We start from the raw sequence: 21,637 nt of genomic DNA on the forward strand, positions 1-21,637 counted from the left end.
GAGACTAGTTTATTGCCATTGCCCAACTCAATGCCGGCATTAGTGGGGCAGCTGTTGTGTGGTGCAGCGCTAGGGCAGACTCCACTAGGTCGCTGTATGCCTATATGTGGAAGTATTTCCAAAATTGGTGTCTGATTAGAAGTTATGACACAGTTTCTTGCCCAATTCTGGTTATCATGTGGTTTCTGCAAGAACTGCTTGATGCTGGTAGGTCATTTTACACACTGAAGGTGTATTTAGCGGCTATCTCTGCATGCCATGACCCCATAGATTTGGTATCTCCGGGTGCATATTTTTTGGTTTCTCAAGAGCGTTCGACGGTTATGCACTCCTAAGAGGACCGTTCACCTCTGTTTTCTTTGGAGGAGGATAGGAGACTGAATTTCCTCTGCCCGGTGCGGGCATTAAGGTGTTACATGGATAAGACAAGAGCTCTACGTCATACTGACCAGCTCTTTGTCTGTCATGGTATATGGACCCTAGGACAGACCCTCTCAAAGCAGCGACTGTCGCATTGGATTGCAGACAGTTTCTGTGGCGTGCTTGCTTACCCCCAACTGGGAAATATAGCTGCGCAATTTACAAGAGGGTTGGCTTCATCTTGGGCCCTCTTCAGCGAGGCCTCACTGTCTGATATATGTACGGCGGCTAGCTGGGATACACCGTACGTATGTCAGGTTATGCTGCTTGAATGTGGTAGATCCTTCCTTGCCTTCAATAGGCACAAGGGTCCTTGAGGTTGCACGCACCCCTAACCGTTTAACCAAGGTTACGCACCCCTAACCTTGGTTAAACGGTTTTGATACCGTTTCGTATACTACCGTTCCTTCTCCCATATCTAATGATGTTGGTGGTCGTCTTCTCTTTCAGGGAACCAGGGTTACAGTAAGTAACCTAACGTTATTTGCGTGTGTGTGTGATTTACTCCTTTTTTTTTTTTTTTATAAATGCTTATTTGTGAATTTTACTGTCTGCATTAAATACTATTTTGCATGTTCAACATTTTTTCAAATCATTTCAATGTGTTCATTGAAATGAAGTGGCAACCTTTCAGAAAATAATTGATTATAACAGGATTTTAATAGACTAATGCAACTGTTGAACTTACTGAAAAATAGTACCCAATATACATGAAGTTGAATGACTGCATAATAACTCTGTTTTCAGTCTACTTAGTTGATGCTCACTTAGATACCCGAGGCAAATGTCAAAACCCTTTGTACCTATAGCTTACATGTCTGTGGCACAAAATACTTTAACATGTCGTCTGTAAAAAGTGCTGCGGGAAGAAAATCTTTAGTTTTTTCTGCTGATACAGACTGGAACCTGCTACCCGCAGGGCTTTAGATCTGACATCTCCTCTAGTCATTTAAAAAAAAAAAAACTTGGCCTATTTAAGTGCTGGAACCTGTTTGTGTGCTGTGTAAATGTAACGTGTGCTTTGTGTGTTGTCTTGTCATTATGTGTTTTTATTATTTTTTGAAACCTGTAATCTGCTGCTGTTCTTCCAAGGATGCCTTTGTAAACAAGCTAACTGAAGCTCATATGGCTTTCCTAAGTATAAAAAAAAAAAAAAAACACCTCAGTTTTCCATATTAAATAGTGATGTCCGGCGAACAGCTTTTTTTTTTTTTTTTCCCCCAGTGTTACTTGAACTTGATTCCAACAGCTTTGAAATAAATTAAAAGCTCAAGAAAACCAGCCGTTTTTTTGTTTAGTTTTTAGTTCCCTTGATATAATAGTTGCAGAGTCTAGGCATATTTTAGACAAACCAGAAGGCTGGTTAATACTTGAGTCTTGGGAATACTGGGAGAAGGTTGTGCAACATGACCAGCTACATTTTAAAAGAAATTAAACTCCTGCCATTTTGGTCTCCTTTGGATTTCCAGGCAGACGTACAACTAGAGAGACGGGAAATTATTATTTTTTTTGCTGGGTGAGTGGGGTTCATCGCCCCTTAAGCACTGCTGTCCCCATTTACCCAATATGACCAAGATCTGGTTCCTATGAAAGGCATAATCGTTCAATACCCCAAATGTGGAAGAAAAGCTTAAAAAAGAGAGCATACAATTATACTTATTTCCTTATGAAATGCAAACAAGGTGTAAAAAATTAAGCAATATTAACAAAGCAAAATGACACATTGACAAGTTTTCAAAACAGTAAAAGTGATGACGAAACAAGTCCCCCTGGCAATATTTATTTCAGCTGTGGCCGTGTGTGTATTTATTAATTTTTTAATATAAATAAATGTAGAATACAAGTGAGATTAACGTTGGTCATTGTCTCCAGTAATTCTGTTAATAATTCTATTGGAAGGTTTGGGAGTGGTACAAACTTTAGCTTATTATATAGTGCTGATGCCTCCGACCTGGCAGATTTCAAACTTCAGCACTTGTGTGTCAATTTCTATGTTTTCTAAACCATCACGTGCTCTTAACAATTAATTTTTTTTGACAATAAGTGCAATTCATATTTTTGTGGGTCAGTATGCAATAAATTATCATTGGATTGTTTACTACACTACAACATCAGAAAGACCTATTTTTAAATTGATAAAATAAAAATCGTGTTTGTATTATACAGTATTTAATCTCTGTTTACGTAGTGACCATGCTTAATTTTGCATGTGACAAGTTAGTTTGCCAGGCTGTAATGGGTGACAGCCGACTTGCAGACATGAATACTCTTCAGAAAAAGGATCTGAAGGTTTCAAAAAGGGTGTAGAGTGGGAGATCACTGCACATCAAAGTATTTGACCATTATACTTGATTTTCATTTTCATCCCATGGATTGATCAGTAACAATAAATCTGTCCTTTTTAATGCTAAGCTATGTGTCCCAAATCTGATTACAAACCACTTAAAATAGTTCTGTAGAACAAGCTCCACATTAAGACCCACTAAACCCTTTATTCGCTTATTTAATTTATATAATAAAAAAGACCCAACTTTGCTACCAAGCTCATCAACCAATCAAATGTATAACCTGTATTAGTTTGCTTTCATACAGCGAAAGCAATATTTGATTTTGACTACCTTTGTGCATAAGTAAAATGTACACATTTTAAAATCCACAACAATCATAAAATGACTGTGAAAACTTTAAGGATTGGAAGATGGGATATTAAACACATCTATGACCTGATACCACCATGGCAGCTTTTGTGTGTCTAGATTTTATAGGGGGAAAAAATTCCAACAGGTGATTACAATTTAATCGCTGCTTTCCTTCACAGCTGATGTGATTTGATTTTAATCTTGTATCATATTTGGTCATGGTCAACAGGTCTTAGTAAAGCCTTTCTCTAGAGAAGGTTAACCTTTGCACTGTACTTGTCATCCTTATTGATCTCATGGCTCATTGTTGATGAATGAAGCATGAAGCATGAAGGTAGAAAAGGAGGGGCGAATTGCTGTAGCAAAATGTAACTTTGGTTGTATAGCTTTCTTTCAAACTGGAATATGACCTCAAATACTGTTCAAGACTTTTTTTTTTCATATAAACAAATTATTTTTTATACCAGATGCATTCTACAAAATAACATTTGAGAGCTTGTTCATTGTGAGACTTCTGAAAGTATTTACAGAAGAAGCAACTAAATTATTTTAACCCTACACCACCTCAATGGCAGAGCTATACACAACACACCAAGGAAGCAGATTATTAAACAATTTGAAGTACCCTTTTAAACTGCGAGGCTGGTGACTGAAAGACGGTAATGAATTTCTCAACTGGAACCACTTAATGCAGGACTTAATGCAACAGCTATTACCTTCTGTGGACTGAAAGTATGCTTGAAAGAGGTTTTGTAAAAGTCAAATTCATATTGTGAAAATCAAATTACTAAGCCCATAAATGAGGTACTATGTTATCTTCTGTTCTATTAAAGAAACTTAAAAAAATCTTTTTTTTATTATTTTCTGCGGTTGCTATTTGAGAAAAGGGAAACGGAAAAAGTTGCATCATTAGTTGATTCCTGTTGAGACAGGAGAATAATGACTTGTTAATGCATTTTGGCACTGTGAAATGTAGCGTGGTGCTTTAGCACAGATCTTAGAAAGAGGGTCTGTTGAGATTTCTAATGAAGCACATCTTTGAACCTCAGCATGTATCGTTGTACTTTATGGAAGCTGCCAAAGTGTGATGCACTTTTTATGGCTGGGTAGTTGACTTTTAAAATTCAACAGTCCCAAACTGAGCAGTGTGTGGAATGTGCCCCCTGCCCCACACCCCCTAAAAAACTTCTAACATTATTGGTGATGCAGTCTTCACTGGGAACTATTTCCAGATGCCAGAAGTGATGGGGACAGATCGTTCATTTCCCTGGACATAGTTTGTTGAAGTTTTAAGTAAAATTACCTGTTAAATGACTTGCTTATCAAGAAAATATGAAATATTGTGAAGGGCCCTTATGCAGTTAATCTGGATTAACTGTGCATTATCAATATGTAAAATAGCGAGCACAACAGATGGTCTTTTCAAAAAGATCGCAATAGTAAAAAATAAATGCTTAGAAATTTTTTAGTTGGGTTCCCAGAGTGGGAGTCCTGCTCTGGTCCAATTCTTTACAACCCGTTTTGGAAACGGACCCACTACTACAGGACCCGAACCTGCTGCAACTCCATCATCTTACCCGCAACCCGACCTGAACCTGCAAGTGTTTGTCCTTTTCCTACTGACTGTGTCAACATGCTGTCACATTCACACAGATTATTCACACAGATTATATATATATATATATATATATATATATATATATATATATATATATATATATATATATATATATATATATATATATACACACACACATACACCATTCTCCACAGATTGAGTTTAAAAAATGTTATACAGCATAGCATATTAACTATCTCTACTTACTTTACTATAAAATACCTGTCTCTTCCTTTCGTGCCACCAGTTGAAAGGGAGCTACACCTGTGCTTTTGCAGAGATGATTTGCCAGTTTTGTGGCTGTCTTACACAGAAACAGACAGATTTTGTTTTACAAGCAATGGATCCAGTCACATGTTTGTTATTTTCATTTGCTATGAATCGAAAGCAATTCCACACTTCTAATTTACCTCTCAAACTATTATCCACTACATGATATAAACCCTGCTATTTTTTGTTTCACCTCATCCGCATGCAATTTTAATATCACCAAGCAGATGTGATAAAGGATCTTGCAACATATCAAACAAACTGCAAAACAAACAAAGAATATTGCTTATTCATTTCTACTCCCTAGTCGCCTTCTGGTTTAGTGCTGGAAATACCAGTACATTTATTTTATTTGGGAAAGGGTTACAGTACGTGGAAAAAAATAGAAAGCGTTTTTGCTGATGCAAACTCAGACATGGGCCTAAGCAGAAAAAGTTCACATTCTGACCCGATGCACGACTCTACCCCTAGTGGTTCTCCTGGTAAAAGCGCAGATTCGTGGTGTGCAGGGGGAGTCCTACAACGCAGGTTTGTGTCCTGGCTTTACTGAGTCGATGGTCTTCGTTAAAGAGACTGCTTCTCCTCATCACGCTATAGCAGACCCTTCTTGCCAGACGCCGAGTGAGCTCAGAACGGACACCTGCAGGGCTGGCCTTTGTCCTCCAGAGGCCAGTAGCTCGCTGACATCCACTGTAGTTCCTAGTTGTAAAAGAGTAAGCTGGTTCTGTCTTGAGATCAGAGGACACCACACTGAACCTTCAGATCTACTGAGCTGTGTAGAGAATAGCTATGGTGAGAAGAAAAAATAATTGGAGATTTCAAATTGGGGAGAAAATTTGGCACACTAAATAAAAAAAATGCTTTGGTTATATCTGTTTTATTGTAAACGATGCTGAGCAGAGATACAGTATTAATGAGTTTTATGATAATTATAGTAGTGAAAAGAGGCATTATAAAATTGTATAAACTTATCAGATTGGAGGTAACTTAATAGATATATATTTTTCCACTGTCAAAAACACAATCACAGTTGACATTTACTGCATTTTCATGTTAATACTTTATGCACAGCCATTTTGTCTCACTAAACATTAACTATAGTTACTGCTGTGATTTACTGTTGCAAATGCTTGTAGGGTAGAGTGTCAGTCCAGTTCAATCTCTATTACAGAACCAACAAGCTGCAGATCCTGAATTCGAGACCTTGATCTTAATTTGGTTTATAAAGTGGAACTTTGATGCAGTTGGATCTCCTATTTAAATACTACATTAACATTCCCCATTATGCTTGCGTTTGGTATAATTTATATGTGGAAACAGGTGTGTTATGTGCTTTTTGGAATGTTTGATCAAATGATTGTTTACAGACGGACGCTCAATTTTTTTAAAATAGTGTCTTTCACAATAAAAATTGTCACAAGTGCTTCATATGAATAAAAACATTGACAAATATTAATAAGAGAATGCAAGAATGTTTTAGTAATTTTTTTTCTTCTGATTTTATTCCCCTTTTTGTCTACTAGTCAATATTTTCCCAGTACTATTTTCTAGGAAATACACAGTATTTTGATTTACAATGCTGTTTGATTTTGACATTGTAATAAGCAGCCTTACATTGCATCCTGGTATACAGAAGTTACGTTTAGATGTGAGAGGATTGTGACGTTCAAACATTGCACACTGTATGCACTGACACTATTACGCACTGACTCTATTCTGACTGCATTGACACTATCTGCTCTGTGCATGTACTCCTATTATGCATAGACACTAATTTGCATGCACCAATACTGTATACTATGTGCACTGGTACTGGCATTGTCTACTCTATGCATTACTGTTTGTACTGATACTGCTTACTGTTACTGCTGTGTGCATTACTGCATAGTACTGAGTCTTTCTGCCATGTCTGAGTTTCATGCATGCGTTTCTTGCAAGGCCAATTTGCCTTCCAGAGGATGGACATGTTAAGTGTGTTGTCTGTCTGGGTCCTGAGCATGCTCAGGAGGCTCTGATTGATCGCACTTCGTGTGACTTTTTGCAGCCTCCTGTTGACACTGTCTACAGGCAATCTCTTAGTGGAGACAGCTGGTCCATCGATGCCTAGGCATGACACTGGGCAGTGTCACCAAGAGGGAGGTTGTTGCCACAAATATGCCCAACTTGTATTGGGGCGGTGTTTGAAATGGACAAGCAGTGCAAGAGGGGTGGCAGTCCCCATGGAAGGATCACCACATAAATGTTTTAGAACTGAAGGCAGTGTACCTGAACTTTTTGGAGCAGGTTCTGGGAGACATGAGTGTGCAAAAATCAAAAGGGTTGATGTGGTCGGATTGTATTTTCCGTCTAAAATGTTTCCACCTGTTTCAAAGTTCTAATGGAGATGGGACTGTATTTCAAACAGGTCCTGTGCTAAAATAAAAAAAAAAAAAGTCTGCTGTGGATGGAGTGACTCTGACTAAAGGTAGAGCTCCGTGTTTTTTACAAATACGAAATAAAACGAAATGCAATATATAAAGTGTAATGCAAATATAAAATGAAAACTCATTATAAAGCAAACATAGAATTACATTTTAAAAAAGTACTCTTAAATAAATACTTGTAATCATAGTTGTCAAGACTCCGCCATTACCATAGACACAGTCTTATCTTATACACTTGCGCAGATGTATAATTTGGAGCGAGTCGTTTGGGAATTCAAACTGTAATGGAGGAGAAGACGTTTTGTTTCTAAAATACCTAAACCGCGTATAAAAATTAAACAATGCCTGTACAATTTCATAAAAATAATCTATAGTCCTATTCAGAAACAACATTTAATACTAACTTAAGTGTGCTTTTCTCAATGCAATAAGCTGTTAACTGGACATACAAACATTGAAGAAGTGTTCCTGAAAATGACCATTAATCTATTAAATCACATACATTTTACAACCTTGTGGCTAAACTGACATATCCGGACTAAAACTTAGTATCCAGACCTACTCCTTATCCACCCTAAAGCAGTGAAAAGTGGTAGAAGCATTTGGTTTGCCTTTCGGATGTTTGAAGTCAAGCCTTCACTGCTCTATTGCTGTATTTTGGCCTATTCTAACAGTGGAAGAAAACTTTTCAACTTAAGAACAAACAATAAGCCCAAGGGTCTATTGAAAGTAAACCATTAGATCATTTACTTTCCCCTTTGAAGATGCATATAAAAAGGTTGTTTTGAAACATCAAGCATAGTAACACTTCGATTTATAATTCATTTTATTGTAGTTTTTATAACTTCAGGTTAATTGAAACCAACGTGCAATGAGATGTAATTGTGCTGCTCTTTGATTTAGCCTGTAGAACACCAGTGAAAATAAGACAAAGACTCTCAGAAGACAGTTTCTGCCTTACAAAAATCAGTTACTTAAGCAAAGTGATGTGTTGGAAATAATATGCCAAAGGCTTGTTCCAACCAGAGCTTTAAGTACAACAGGCATATTTTTGGGCTGATGTTTGGACCTTAGGCCATTGCTGCAGCACTCTGGTCCTTAGCACTGACATGCTTTAATTTATTTGTTTACTTGACTATTGCAGCGAGCAGGATTCAGAATGTACCTTAACTTTTGGGGGCTTTTTCAGTCTTGATAGACTGCATACCTAGGGTTGAAAGCCACCAATCTAATTATATTTTGGTGCATCTCCCTCTAGGGACCAGATAATATTGGTATCCCCACTGTTTTTATCATCAGGGTACAACCTGTCACATGAAATTAAAATAACATAGAAAAACAAATGTTTAAAACATCCCTACATGCAGTATGTATGAATGACACGACACATTAATTTAAATAGGTTTTCTTTATTTTTAGAACCGTTTTTAAAAGACAATGGGGGTTATTTTCAAAGAGGATCCGCTGTAGGATGGTGCTGTGCCTCATATTTAAACCGTTTTTTCTGCACCTCTGTTTTTCCCACAGATTTTGTGAGTTTTCAGCAGGAATCTAGCCACTAGTTTGGTTCATTAATTATTCTGACACTTTCTTTTTGGATGAATATGTCATCTAAGAATCTATGTATTTACACCCATCTACCATTGGGGTTGTTTGCACCTGTACCCATGACTTTGACATCTGTTCCACCATCACACTGTCACACGTGGGGTCTTCATGGGATCTGAAGAGATGGATCCAACTGCCTTGGCAACGTTATTGACTAGTTAATCTTCTGTTTCTTTTCTAGTCTTTTTTAGATTTTTAATAATAATGTTCTGAGACACAAACATTTATTTTCCTTATTTATAGTCCTTCTCTTTGCAACTTCAATCCAGTTTTTTCATTTTGGGATTTGTCACTCCCCCCTATTGTGCGGTGTGTAATATTTCTTGGAACAGATGAAACTGGCAGTGCGAAAACCTGTTGCGAATGCTGTTAGGAGCCTCTCCTGATGTTATGCCTCAGGGCTGCCATATGTAGCTAATGCATTCAAATTGAATTTAAATGTTTGGAAATCTAAATTATATTAGGATAATTAGAACAACAATGCATTTAAGGCCAAAATGGACCACTGAATATTAGTTATTGTAATAATGGCTGTTTTTTTCTTTTGAGTTATCAAAATTTAAGTCACCAGCTTGGGTCATTTAGTAAGAGATTGAACATCTCAAAAGATTCTTTTGATTTGTGTGACTTCTGAGATGGTGTATGATCTCAGATATGAACAGATGGACACCTATGGGTTTTTTATAAATATTGCTGGCTTTTAATTATGCTGGTGTTTTAATAACATAATACATTGGAAATAGGTCTGAAGATTACAATATATAATTATAAAGGAAGTGATACGAAAATCCAACTCCCTGTTTTAAATTATTAAAATGCCCTTAAATGGTTCTGGATTTATACCATGCAATGTTTAAGATTTGTCACTGGTTTGTTCCCTCCAGTTTATGCATTCCTCTTCCTCAACATCTGTGTGTGTATGTGTGTGTGTACACCACCTGTCTGTCATCTATCTGTCTTGACACAGACAAGTGCACACATGATACTGTGGTGAATCTCAGTTCCCACAAGCAGGGGCTTCTCACAGGCGGAGGTAAGATGCAAACCTGGGACCTCATGCTTTGAAGCATAGCGCCGATACCGCTGTACAAAAGAGCCGGGCTCCCATGCAGGAACAGATATCGGGCTTATGTGTTTATTTTTAGATTACGTCATAACCCCTACCTGTAGTGGTCAGTATATCTCCTCTGGTTACACATGCACTCTCCATAACTTCCTCCAGAAAGTCTCATACACAGGGTTGATCAAAGCAGGCCTTTTAAATATGTACAAACCATATTACCGTTGCCTTCTAACCATTAACATTTTAATTAAGTCCATAGATTTGTATATATTGGTGTTCATTAATTTAACTTGCCCCATTAGTGATGTCTATCTGTTCTAACTTTGCAACCTGTGGCATTTAAGAACTTGATTTTTCACTTAAATTTGTTTTATTTCAATCCTTTCCTAGGGTCGTACATGATGGTTGACTCCTCACAACATGACTCTGGAGAAAAAGCACGTATTCAGCTTCCAGTGATGAAAGAAAATGACACCCACTGTATTGACTTCAACTACTTATTGTACACCAAAGATGGCTCAAGTCCAGGGACATTAAACATCTTAGTAAAGGTTAACAAGGGACCTCTTGCTAATCCTATCTGGAACGTGACTAGCTTCACCGGCAGAGACTGGCTTCGAGCAGAGCTGGCTGTTAGTACCTTCTGGCCTAATGAATATCAGGTAAGTCTCACTTTTTTAAATGTTTTTTTATTTTTATTTTTTTAATTTTTTTAAACCCCTGTTCAAAATATTTCAATATCTAAATTGGGTACTTTTTTTGTTTGCTGTATATGGATGATTTCAAGAAAAGCATTTAATTTTCTTAGTCTTAATAATGTAATAATCACAACCTTGCTATGATTGTTTTGAGATGGTTATCTGCATTTCACACTTTTTCCATGTAGACCATAGTTTTTGTTTGCAACTTTTTTTTAGAGTGCCCCCTTCAGAATTAAAGTGACATCTTGCATACAGATTTATTTCTTTACATGTTCTATTAAATAACGAATACAAATCTAACCAGCCACAACAGGCATCAAAAATATCTTTAAATTGAACTGAAGGATGCATAATAGCTTTGCTGTATGCTGTAGTAGCTGTCAGATGCAAGTTAATAAGTGGGTCAGATTGCACTAAAATGTTCCTGTAGTGGTTAATTTTTTTGTGTAAGTGTCCATAGAGTGACCACTCTTTTAACTGGAAACCTTTTATATGGATTGTTTCAGATCACTTGCCAGTGCTGCAGACTGTGCTAAATACCAATTGCAAGACAGCGTGGATTAAATAGGTTAATTATAGTGCTCCTTGTCTAAAGCATCATAGGTTTCACTTATTTGTCTTGACTGTTGTTCAAGAGTGATGTCCAGAGGGTACTAGCTTTCCAGTTTGGTGTTCCATTGGACTGGGTCATTTCCTGCCCAAGGATTGAGAGCAGGTCAGATGCATGTCATTGTGCCCTCTAAAGCAGTTTGGAGAGCCTTGTGACAAGAGAATTGTATAAACATAGAATGTCTTGCAAAAAACTGAAGTAAATTGTACCCATAACTGTAAAATCTTTTGGAAAGTCACAGATTTTCTTGGAGAGAAGTAGAAATGTCAGCCTTTTTTGTAGTTTCTTAATTTCCATCCCTCCCTTTTTTCCCCAATTTGTCATGAATGCAATGTGTGACTAATTGGAATAAATAAATAATGTGTAGCTTTTGATCTAGCCTCATCTTGCATACAGATTTATTTATTTACACTTGATTTTACATGTTCTATGAAGTAACAATTACAAATCTGAAAAAATTACTCATGTTTTGATTTGTAATAACGTGTAAAATAATTACTCATCATTTTAAAAAATGTAAAAAAAATAAATGTATGTTTGGGGCAAACCCAGAAAGGCAATTTGCGAATTACCCAGGCAAAGTCCAAAGTAAGTCAAAGACCATTCATTTCGGGTTTTGCCTGGGCAGATCTAGGAGTGCCCAGCAATGCCCAGTCAAAGTCCAAAATGAATCTCAAAGAACTTTAAATTTGATGTTTTCAAGGAACAGAGACAGAACTACGATTTGAAGAGCTTGTTTGATATGCCTACCTGAGTAGCGTCATTCACTCACTCATCTCATTCATAAATTTAAAAATCTATTTTTATTGACTACATGACTACTGTATATAACATATTTAACTAAATATACAAGATTGATTTATTTTCTAGAAGTTATTAAAATCTAGATGTGTATTACATACTTAACTTGCACTCTGTCACTCTGCTCAATATGCTCTCCAACTGCTTGTCAAACAGTGTCAAACGTGAATCAGCTAATCATTCATGTTCCAACTGAATCCATATCAGATTGGACAGTTCAATACAACTCCTTGTTGTTGTTGTTATTTGTTATTAAGTTATTAGTAATACTGTCGTTTTTATACGTAACTGTCGATGGGGTTTCTCATGTTATTTTTTGTTCCGATATCCGGCTGTTGCCGATGGTACTACGAAAGTGTCAGTGGGGTTTCTCATGTTAATTCCTTGTTCCGAAGGTCTGCCTGTCATTCAGAAGAGGAATGAAAGAACAGAGGGAGTGATTCGGACTCTGTCCGAGAAGCAGTGGACACACCATGGTTTGCCTGGGGAAAGCCGAAATATTTTTATTTCAGGCTCTGACCAAAGTCAGCGGGCAATTGGCAAATTGCCCGCATTTTGGGATTTGCCTGTAACATATATACGTTGAAGAATAGTAATCAGTAACAGCAATTTGTGTTTGACACTCGTGTGACTCCAACATCAATATACGGATCAAACAAGAGAAACACACTCCATCACTACAGCCATACATCATTGTATAACAGAAGGACATTGTCCTAAAGACTCCTCCAACATCAATATACGGATCAAACAAGAGAAACACACTCCATCACTACAGCCATACATCATTGTATAACAGAAGGACATTGTCCTAAAGACTCCTCCAACATCAATATACGGATCAAACAAGAGAAACACACTCCATCACTACAGCCATACATCATTGTATAACAGAAGGACATTGTCCTAAAGACTCCTCCAACATCAATATACGGATCAAACAAGAGAAACACACTCCATCACTACAGCCATACATCATTGTATAACAGAAGGACATTGTCCTAAAGACTCCTCCAACATCAATATACGGATCAAACAAGAGAAACACACTCCATCACTACAGCCATACATCATTGTATAACAGAAGGACATTGTCCTAAAGACTCCTCCAACATCAATATACGGATCAAACAAGAGAAACACACTCCATCACTACAGCCATACATCATTGTATAACAGAAGGACATTGTCCTAAAGACTCCTCCAACATCAATATACGGATCAAACAAGAGAAACACACTCCATCACTACAGCCATACATCATTGTATAACAGAAGGACATTGTCCTAAAGACTCCTCCAACATCAATATACGGATCAAACAAGAGAAACACACTCCATCACTACAGCCATACATCATTGTATAACAGAAGGACATTGTCCTAAAGACTCCTCCAACATCAATATACGGATCAAACAAGAGAAACACACTCCATCACTACAGCCATACATCATTGTATAACAGAAGGACATTGTCCTAAAGACTCCTCCAACATCAATATACGGATCAAACAAGAGAAACACACTCCATCACTACAGCCATACATCATTGTATAACAGAAGGACATTGTCCTAAAGACTCCTCCAACATCAATATACGGATCAAACAAGAGAAACACACTCCATCACTACAGCCATACATCATTGTATAACAGAAGGACATTGTCCTAAAGACTCCTCCAACATCAATATACGGAACAAACAAGAGAAACACACTCCATCACTACAGCCATACATCATTGTATAACAGAAGGACATTGTCCTAAAGACTCCTCCAACATCAATATACGGATCAAACAAGAGAAACACACTCCATCACTACAGCCATACATCATTGTATAACAGAAGGACATTGTCCTAAAGACTCCTCCAACATCAATATACGGATCAAACAAGAGAAACACACTCCATCACTACAGCCATACATCATTGTATAACAGAAGGACATTGTCCTAAAGACTCCTCCAACATCAATATACGGATCAAACAAGAGAAACACACTCCATCACTACAGCCATACATCATTGTATAACAGAAGGACATTGTCCTAAAGACTCCTCCAACATCAATATACGGATCAAACAAGAGAAACACACTCCATCACTACAGCCATACATCATTGTATAACAGAAGGACATTGTCCTAAAGACTCCTCCAACATCAATATACGGATCAAACAAGAGAAACACACTCCATCACTACAGCCATACATCATTGTATAACAGAAGGACATTGTCCTAAAGACTCCTCCAACATCAATATACGGATCAAACAAGAGAAACACACTCCATCACTACAGCCATACATCATTGTATAACAGAAGGACATTGTCCTAAAGACTCCTCCAACATCAATATACGGATCAAACAAGAGAAACACACTCCATCACTACAGCCATACATCATTGTATAACAGAAGGACATTGTCCTAAAGACTCCTCCAACATCAATATACGGATAAACAAGAGAAACACACTCCATCACTACAGCCATACATCATTGTATAACAGAAGGACATTGTCCTAAAGACTCCTCCAACATCAATATACGGAACAAACAAGAGAAACACACTCCATCACTACAGCCATACATCATTGTATAACAGAAAGACATTGTCCTAAAGACTCCTCCAACATCAATATACGGAACAAACAAGAGAAACACACTCCATCACTACAGCCATACATCATTGTATAACAGAAGGACATTGTCCTAAAGACTCCTCCAACATCAATATACGGATCAAACAAGAGAAACACACTCCATCACTACAGCCATACATCATTGTATAACAGAAAGACATTGTCCTAAAGACTCCTCCAACATCAATATACGGAACAAACAAGAGAAACACACTCCATCACTACAGCCATACATCATTGTATAACAGAAGGACATTGTCCTAAAGACTCCTCCAACATCAATATACGGATCAAACAAGAGAAACACACTCCATCACTACAGCCATACATCATTGTATAACAGAAGGACATTGTCCTAAAGACTCCTCCAACATCAATATACGGAACAAACAAGAGAAACACACTCCATCACTACAGCCATACATCATTGTATAACAGAAGGACATTGTCCTAAAGACTCCTCCAACATCAATATACGGATCAAACAAGAGAAACACACTCCATCACTACAGCCATACATCATTGTATAACAGAAGGACATTGTCCTAAAGACTCCTCCAACATCAATATACGGATCAAACAAGAGAAACACACTCCATCACTACAGCCATACATCATTGTATAACAGAAGGACATTGTCCTAAAGACTCCTTACAACATCAATATACGGAAACAAGAGAAACACACTCCATCACTACAGCCATATCATCATTGTATAACAGAAGGACATTTTTTAAACAAGAGAAACAGCTACAGTACATCATTGTATCAGAAGGACATGTCTCTTTTTAATACCGTTTGTTTATGCATTAAATGTAATATAAAAACTGGGGAGTTAGTTCTGGATATTATAATGTGCACATATAATTTACAAACAAAGAAAATTACCCTAACATGCAATAAATGTGAACATACCGGCAAGCTGGTGTAGCTTTGGGCACCTCCTACCAGCCTTTATACACAAGCATAATTGAAATTACATCAATAAATAAACATTTGAACAGAATTTACAATCGACAACAAAGTCTAATTGCTGGCACGAACGGCACAGGTCCTGCGTTTTTCAAAATATGCAGTGCACTTACTGCAGCCTGTATTTGTACAGTTGGCACAGCTGTCAACCCAGGCTTCTGGCACCACATTCTCCATGTGCATATAGTGCAATGAAAGCTTATAATTCCTCCAAGGGCATTGACCAGGGATCATCTTGTAGTTGTCGGTGGGCTTCTGAATTCTTCTCCCATGGGATCTCCTGCACCCTTGGTGTCAGTGCTGCTGGAAGATTCACCTTCGCAAACCCAGTCTGGTTCAAAGCCAGATTCATCATGGTCTGTCTCTGCTGCATCAGAATCATTGTTTGGTAAAATCTGCAGTAATTCCAAACACTGCTTTGCTGCCCTGCATCTTCCACAATCCATTTTCAATGTGTATTGGGGTAGCAACAAATTTATTAGAAAAATGACTGACTTCTAGTAACCAGTCAGACAGACGGCCTGGTGCCATGAGCTCTCAAAGCTGATTGATGGGCTATCAGGAGGCTTGTTGAAACAATAGAAATGCCAGAAAACCACTCGCTTGAGGAATGCAAACTTCAATACATTGTTATAATCTTTTATATGGATCTGTCAATTTGACCGCTCCTGGTTCACATAGGTATGATAGTATTATTTTGCTAATTTTTGCAGCTACGTGATTCTTTGTTTGGCAGGGTAATTAGTACATATATTTAGGAAAGGTCAGGAAAGCACAGCTCTGTATCTTATACACGCACCGCAATTTAAATTTAAATTCCAAAAACAGTCAAAATAACCACCTTGGTCATTCTAGTGTTAATGCAGATATTGTAACATTTATAAAACTATACTTTAAAGTGTAGTTGATTAGTCCTGTGGAGGGGCTAGTGATAAGGAAGGGTGTAAGTACCTGTGTAGAGCTCATTTTAGAAAGCTAGATTTGAGACTCCAGTGAAGCTGAAGTGACCGAGTAGCTATGGATTTGTTTTTGTAAATGTATTTCTTTTTTGTACTGCCAGTTTTTTTTTTTTTTTTAATTAAAAGCTCACTTTTGGAAACTTCTGACTGCTTCCTATCACCTGCAATAGCCACTTGAGCACGATACTTTACAAAACCCGTTTTATATTATGATTGCTATGCAGGCAAGCGAGTCATGATATAATGTGGGTTTCACGTTTGCCTATGACAGCACATTATGAGTATGAAAAAAAGAAAGAAAACTAACAGTGAATTAAAGAGCAGTGTTTTTAATACTGTAATTTAGTCATTCTTTACATTTAAATAAATGCATATAGTTTTCTACAGGACAAATACGTTTTGTATCATTAATTGGACCGAAACAGTTTGTCATTATCTAAAAAAGGCATGAATTGTCGACTAATGAACTATCAATTAAGCGTTGCACTTGGAGTTTTTTTGTGTATTTGTAGAAGACTGACTGTTGAAGAAAAATTGTCGACCATTAGTGTGTAATTCCATCTTGTGGTTACTTAGTAAAGCCCGGCTAAACAGCATTTGACACAAAATGCGACAATAAGCGGGTTAGTGAGATGATATTAAGAAGATTGAAAAATGTGATATTAAATATGGTATGAAGTTAAGCAACATGGTATAAAAAATCTGTAGTTCTGCCCCCACCCCCTCACACACACACACACAAATACCAAGAATGGCTTGTCTGCTGGTATCTAATCTTATGACATAAATGTTCATGCTGAGAAGCAAGCATGTTGGAACACAATAGGTAATGAATAAAGCTGAATACACAGAGGATTATGTAGCATTTGTGTAATGCACTTTTATAATTAAGTTTTGCTTTCCAGTGTGAAAAAGTCATCGGAAATAGGCCAGTACAGGCATGTTTTTTGGTCTGTCTTGGGATCTTTTTTTTTTTATTTTGAAGAACGATTTAAAAAATTTTAAACAATTGGTAAAGAAAGCATTTAAATAATACATTATTTTAAATAAATCACCCCACAATTCTGATATCAAGTGTCTTAAAAAAAACAAAAACAAAAACAAAAAAACTGTTGGATATTGATGTCATTATTTAAAAGTGAATTGAGTTACAGATTAAATTACAAATAATGTCCAATTGAAAAAAAATATCAGTTTTAAGCTTTTTTTATGTAGTTTGTACACAGGCTAAATGTTTAAAATACATTTCCAAGCCAAAATTGATTTAAGACAAAAAAAAGTAGTTGTTGGCATCAAAATACAAAGAATGACCACTTTCATTTTTAAAGGTTGTCATTATAAAGAGCTTATGTGAACGATTGCAGTGAACTGGTTTGAAGTAGTGATTTACAAATATAACTAATGTAATCAGGTGGTTTTATGACTGCATTTAATCATTTTACTGTAATGATATTTACAAGAGGATTCCTAAACCATTGTGATGTTAGGTCAGTTAATTTTCATGCTTGTGTAGTTTGTAATTGTAATAAGCTTGGTCATTTTATTAAATTGCTGTCCTACTAAATATAAAGCAGCTGCCATGGGTTTGTTTAACCCTTAGGCTCTGTCATTGACTTTAATGGAAGAGCAGCATCACTTTAAAGCTTTTTATTGTGGCTCATACAGTTGTGAATTCAAACTTTCAATGTCTGCATTACATTTTGTCATAGCTGAAACCATTTTACCTAGGCGTCCGACTTCTTATTGCCTGTCTTTTTTTTTATTCTAAAGAAATCTTTAAAAAAAAAAAAAAAAAAAAGTCTGCACTCAAATTATTATAAATGATTTCCTTTGTTTTAAATTTAAAACAATTTAGAAAAAAATGTGCAGTTCTCAGTCATGAACATGTTTCGCCCGTAGGCTTCATCAGCATTCACAGGTGTCTGTGATTTAATGGGACTTTTTAAGTATGTATAATTACTCAACTAGCAGAGATGTGAATCATTTTACAATCAATAACATATTATATTCAATATAGCACGACATGTTTTACATTTGAATAATCCTCTTCATTTGCTACAAGAACAAAAAATTAAAGGCATATTATACCACGTCTATCAAATAATATATCAATATCATACTTAGGCTAACAAAGGTTAAAAAGAGTAACCAGAGAATATGGATTGGAGCTGAATGCTACAATTAAACAATTAGCAGTCATTATTGAATATTAAATAGTAAAGACACTCATTCATACCAGAATGAAATAATAAATCAGATTAAACGAACTGGAGAATTCAAAGTCTTCATTGAGTTTCTTGGGCGTTAATGTGTCTAGTTTAAAAAAATCAAAAAAGTTTCTCTTAATAATTTAACAGCAACATCACCACCTCTTCTACTTACAGAAACAATTTATATTCCTATGCCTTTCCATGAATTTACAATATGAGCAAACTCACTGAAATGTTTGGCTACCGGGGATGTGGGGTTATTGCGCTTTACTGCATTTTTATGTTCACTTAATCTGGTTTTGCCAACATATCCACGCCCACAAGGACATTAGACGTAACACAAGTAATCATTTGATGGAAAAACATTTAGCTGTTAAAGGATGTGTAAAGCTATCTGTTTACACTGAGCACAGCCTAAACAGGGATAGCATCCTGGAACAAAATGATCTGCTTTAACCACCACATGTTTTATATTGTTATCCCTTTTAAAAGCAAACGGTGGAGGATCTTTGAATGTAGAACCTGAACGTATGTCTGTAGATAAGATATTCCAATGTTTACGCAGAATCTCTTTTAAAGCATGACTATGAGGATTATATGTACAGGGGAGAAATACCGAAAAGGGCTTTGTAGGCTTACTACGAGATTTTAAATGGTCAGACCTATTAGTCGTCTTCTTGATTACAGAGCCTATGTACTCTATACACCTGGCTTAATGGAAGTTGGGTGAAAACTCTTAGCATGTAATAAAGTGTTTCTATCTGTTCCTTTTCTGTATATCTTAGTATTCAAAGATCCTCCGCTCTATCATAGTTACATCCATCTAAGTTTTTTTGTTTAATTGGATGCAATCAGCTCCACTCTATTCTTTGGGTTATAAGTGTAACTCTTTTAAACCTGTGTTAGCCGAAGTATGATATTGATATATTGTTTGATAAATAGACATTGTATAATATGCCATTCATTTTTTTTGTTCATGTAATGAATGACAAGGATTATTCAAATGTAAAACCTGTCGCGTTATATTGAATATGATGTTATTGATTGTAAAATGATTAACATCTCTGCTAAATGAATAATTATACATAAAAGCTCCCTGTATCGCAGGCACCTGTGAACTCTGAACTGGGAACTGCACATTTTTCTAAAAATATTTAATTTAAACTAAAGGAAATCATTTCAAATTTGAGTTGGGCCTTTTTTGGATTTTTCTTTTTTAATAGTTTTAACTTTTGATCTACACACTGCAGCAAACAATTTTGTTTATAAGGGGCAGGGTTATTTTGCTTTTTCTGCCTTTTTATTTCCATATCTTTTTATGACATATGTAGGCTTGTGAAATTTTCACAATTCAGTCCATAGTACTGAGTTTGGAAGCTATATTGGATTGACCCCAACAGCAAGAGTTTTTCCCCAGAGTTCCTGTACAGTTTTGATAATATATAATCATAACTATTATATAAAACATTATATATGCTATATATATCTATATATAATATATATATATATATATATATATATATATATATATATATATATATATATATAATATATACACACACACACACACACATACATAGTGGCTTGCAAAAGTATTCAGACCCCTGACCAATTCTCTCATATTACCGAATTACAAATGGTACATTGAAATTTCGTTCTGTTTGATATTTTATTTTAAAACACTGAAACTCAAAATCAATTATTGTAAGGTGACATTGGTTTTATGTTGGGAAATATTTTAAGAAAAATAAAAAAATGAAATATCTTGCTTGCATAAATATTCAACCCCTGTGCTGTGGAAGCTCCGAGTTTGCACCGATGAAAGAAATTGCCCTAACGAGGACACAATTACCTTACCATTGGCCTCCACCTGTGAACCATTAAAGTTGCTGTCACATTTTCTGGATAAAAAACCCCACTGTTGAAGGATCATTGGTAAGGCTGTGAATCTGAAGGAAAATGAAGACCAAAGAGCATTCTACAGAAGTTAGAGATAAAGTAATACAAATGCATAGATTAGGGAAAGGGTACAAAATAATATCCAAGTGTTTGGATATCCCAATGAGCACAGTTGGATCAATAATCAGGAAGTGGAAACTGCATCACACCACCCAGGCACTGCCAAGAAAAGGCTGTCCCTCAAAACTCAGCGCTCAAACAAGAAGGAGACTTGTGAGAGAAGCCACAGAGGCCAACAATCACTTTGAAGGAGCTACAGAGTTCAATGGCTGGGAGTGGAGTAATGGTGCACCAGTCAACCATATCAAGAGCTCTGCATAACACTGGCCTGTATGGGAGGGTGGCAAGAAAGAAGCCATTACTCTAAAAGTACCATCTGAAAGCACGTCTGGAGTTTGCCAGAAAGCATGAATGATTCAGCTGCGATGTGGGAAAAGGTTTTGTGGTCAGATGAGACCAAGATAGAGCTTTTTTACCAAAACTCAAAGCGCTATGTGTGGCGCAAACCTAACACTGCCCATGCCTCAAGACACACCATCCCTACAGTGAAGTATGGTGGTGGCAGCATCATGCTGTGGGGATGCTTCTCATCAGTAGGGACTGGGCATCTTGTTACAATTGAAGGAAGAATGGATGGAGCACAATGCCGGAAAATACTGCAAGAGAATCTGCTTCAGTCCGCTGAAAAACTGAAGCTTGGGAGGAAATTCACCTTTCAGCAGAACAATGATCCCATACAAGGCC

At 36.6% G+C, this 21,637-nt stretch overlaps 1 protein-coding gene across 1 annotated transcript in view; it reads left to right on the forward strand.

Annotated features, from left to right (window-relative positions):
• Nucleotides 1-21,637, forward strand: part of LOC121316393 (receptor-type tyrosine-protein phosphatase kappa-like) — a 133,959-nt gene that overhangs the window by 49,509 nt on the left and 62,813 nt on the right. The window contains exon 3 of the mRNA XM_041251471.1: nt 10,432-10,703. Within this exon, the coding sequence (XP_041107405.1) occupies nt 10,432-10,703 (272 nt within the window). The remainder of the gene's footprint in view (nt 1-10,431; nt 10,704-21,637) is intronic.

The sequence above is a fragment of the Polyodon spathula genome, chromosome 5 (genome assembly GCF_017654505.1).
Source record: "Polyodon spathula isolate WHYD16114869_AA chromosome 5, ASM1765450v1, whole genome shotgun sequence".
Classification (NCBI taxonomy): Eukaryota; Metazoa; Chordata; class Actinopteri; order Acipenseriformes; family Polyodontidae; genus Polyodon; species Polyodon spathula.